Consider the following 1,737-nt stretch of genomic DNA (forward strand, 5'->3'; position numbering starts at 1 on the left):
GATCCGAAAAAGAAATTAATCTTATTATGTGATGCATCTCCGTATGGATTAGGCGCCGTACTTTTGCATAAAATGGACGACGGCAGTGACAACCCAATAGCTTATAAATCTCGAACACTTACTTCAGCAGAGAAGAATTATTCCGTTCTTGAGAAGGAGAGTCTGGCCATAATATTTGGTATCAAGAAATTTCATCAATATTTGTATGGACACCCCGTTACAATCATAACCGATCACAAGCCGCACATAGGTTTATTTCGAGAAGATAAACCTATACCGACAATGGCCGCATCTCGAATTCAAAGGTGGGCACTGACATTAGCTGCATATGAGTACACGATTGTATACAAAGAAGGGAGTCTGAATGGTAATGCGGATTGACTAAGTAGACTACCGCTGAAAACAAACATTGAAAAGACACCAACGCCAGGTGATACTATATTATTAATGGAACATTTAGCCACTACGCCAGTAGATGCTAAACAAATTCAAAAGTGGACACGCAAGGACACAATACTATCTATGGTGCTTAGATACATTTTGAATGGATGGCCGTCAAAATGTCCAAATGAAGAAATAAGACCGTATTATAGTAGGAAAAATGCACTCGGTAGTCAGGACGGATGCATATTGTGGGGAGGAAGGGTAATTATACCACAACCAGGACGTGAAGCCATGTTAAATGAATTACACCAAGGACATCCAGGGATTACTAGAATGAAAAGTCTAGCAAGAAGCTACATATGGTGGCCGGGAATGGACAATGACTTGGAATTAACTGTAGTTAATTGTTACAGTTGTCAGGAAAACCGCAAGTTACCAGCAGAAGCACCGTTACATCCGTGGAAATTTCCGAGCCATCCGTGGTCAAGAATACACATTGACTTTGCAGGACCATTCATGAACAAATCATTCCTAATTATGGTTGATGCGTATTCAAAATGGATAGACATACACGTAATGAATTCTACAACATCCGAAGCTACGATTGCAAAACTTCAACAAACTTTTGCAACACATGGATTATGTGATCTCATTATTAGTGATAATGGAGCCGCATTTACTAGCGAGGAATTCGCCGATTATGTGAAATCAAATGGAATTGAACATCGTACTTCCGCGCCGTGGCATCCAGCTAGTAATGGTTGTGCTGAACGAGCAGTTCAGAGTTTCAAAGAAGGTATGAAGAAAATCAAAGAAGGAACTGTCCAGGAAAAGTTGAACCGTTTTCTTTTCAACTACCGTTTAACGCCACAAACAACGACAGGATTGGCACCATCAGAATTGCTTATGAAAAGGAAACTCAAGTCACGTCTAGATTTAGTTTTTCCAAATATCGAGAAGCGAGTTTAGGAGAGACAACAAAAACAAAAACATTATCACGATAAGAAATCTGTGAACAGACAAATTAACGTAGGACAGGGAGTATTGGCCCGAAATTTTGCAATTGGTTCGAAGATTAAATGGATTCCGGGAGAATTTATAAAACAATCAGGACCACTTTCCTTTCATATTAAATTGCAAGATGGACGTGTCATTCGAAGACATATTGACCACATCAGAGTGCGAAACTTCGAATGCACAAACAATGAAAATGAAGAAAAATATGACAATGACAGTGATTTGTTTGAACCAGAAATAACTATACCGATAAGTACTCCTGAGACCGAACAACCGCAAATCGAGAAACCATCAAACATTACTGAACAAATGGAACCACGCTATCCGAAGAGAATA

At 39.3% G+C, this 1,737-nt stretch overlaps 1 protein-coding gene across 1 annotated transcript; it reads left to right on the forward strand.

The window, feature by feature from the left end:
- The first annotated feature begins 447 nt into the window (after positions 1 to 447).
- LOC134697802 (uncharacterized protein K02A2.6-like) lies at positions 448 to 1,353 on the forward strand. The gene has a single exon (XM_063560088.1). It carries the CDS (start codon positions 448 to 450, stop codon positions 1,351 to 1,353), a length of 906 nt encoding a protein of 301 aa, XP_063416158.1.
- The last annotated feature ends 384 nt before the right edge of the window (positions 1,354 to 1,737 follow it).

Source organism: Mytilus trossulus, chromosome 14 (genome assembly GCF_036588685.1).
Source record: "Mytilus trossulus isolate FHL-02 chromosome 14, PNRI_Mtr1.1.1.hap1, whole genome shotgun sequence".
Classification (NCBI taxonomy): domain Eukaryota; kingdom Metazoa; phylum Mollusca; class Bivalvia; order Mytilida; family Mytilidae; genus Mytilus; species Mytilus trossulus.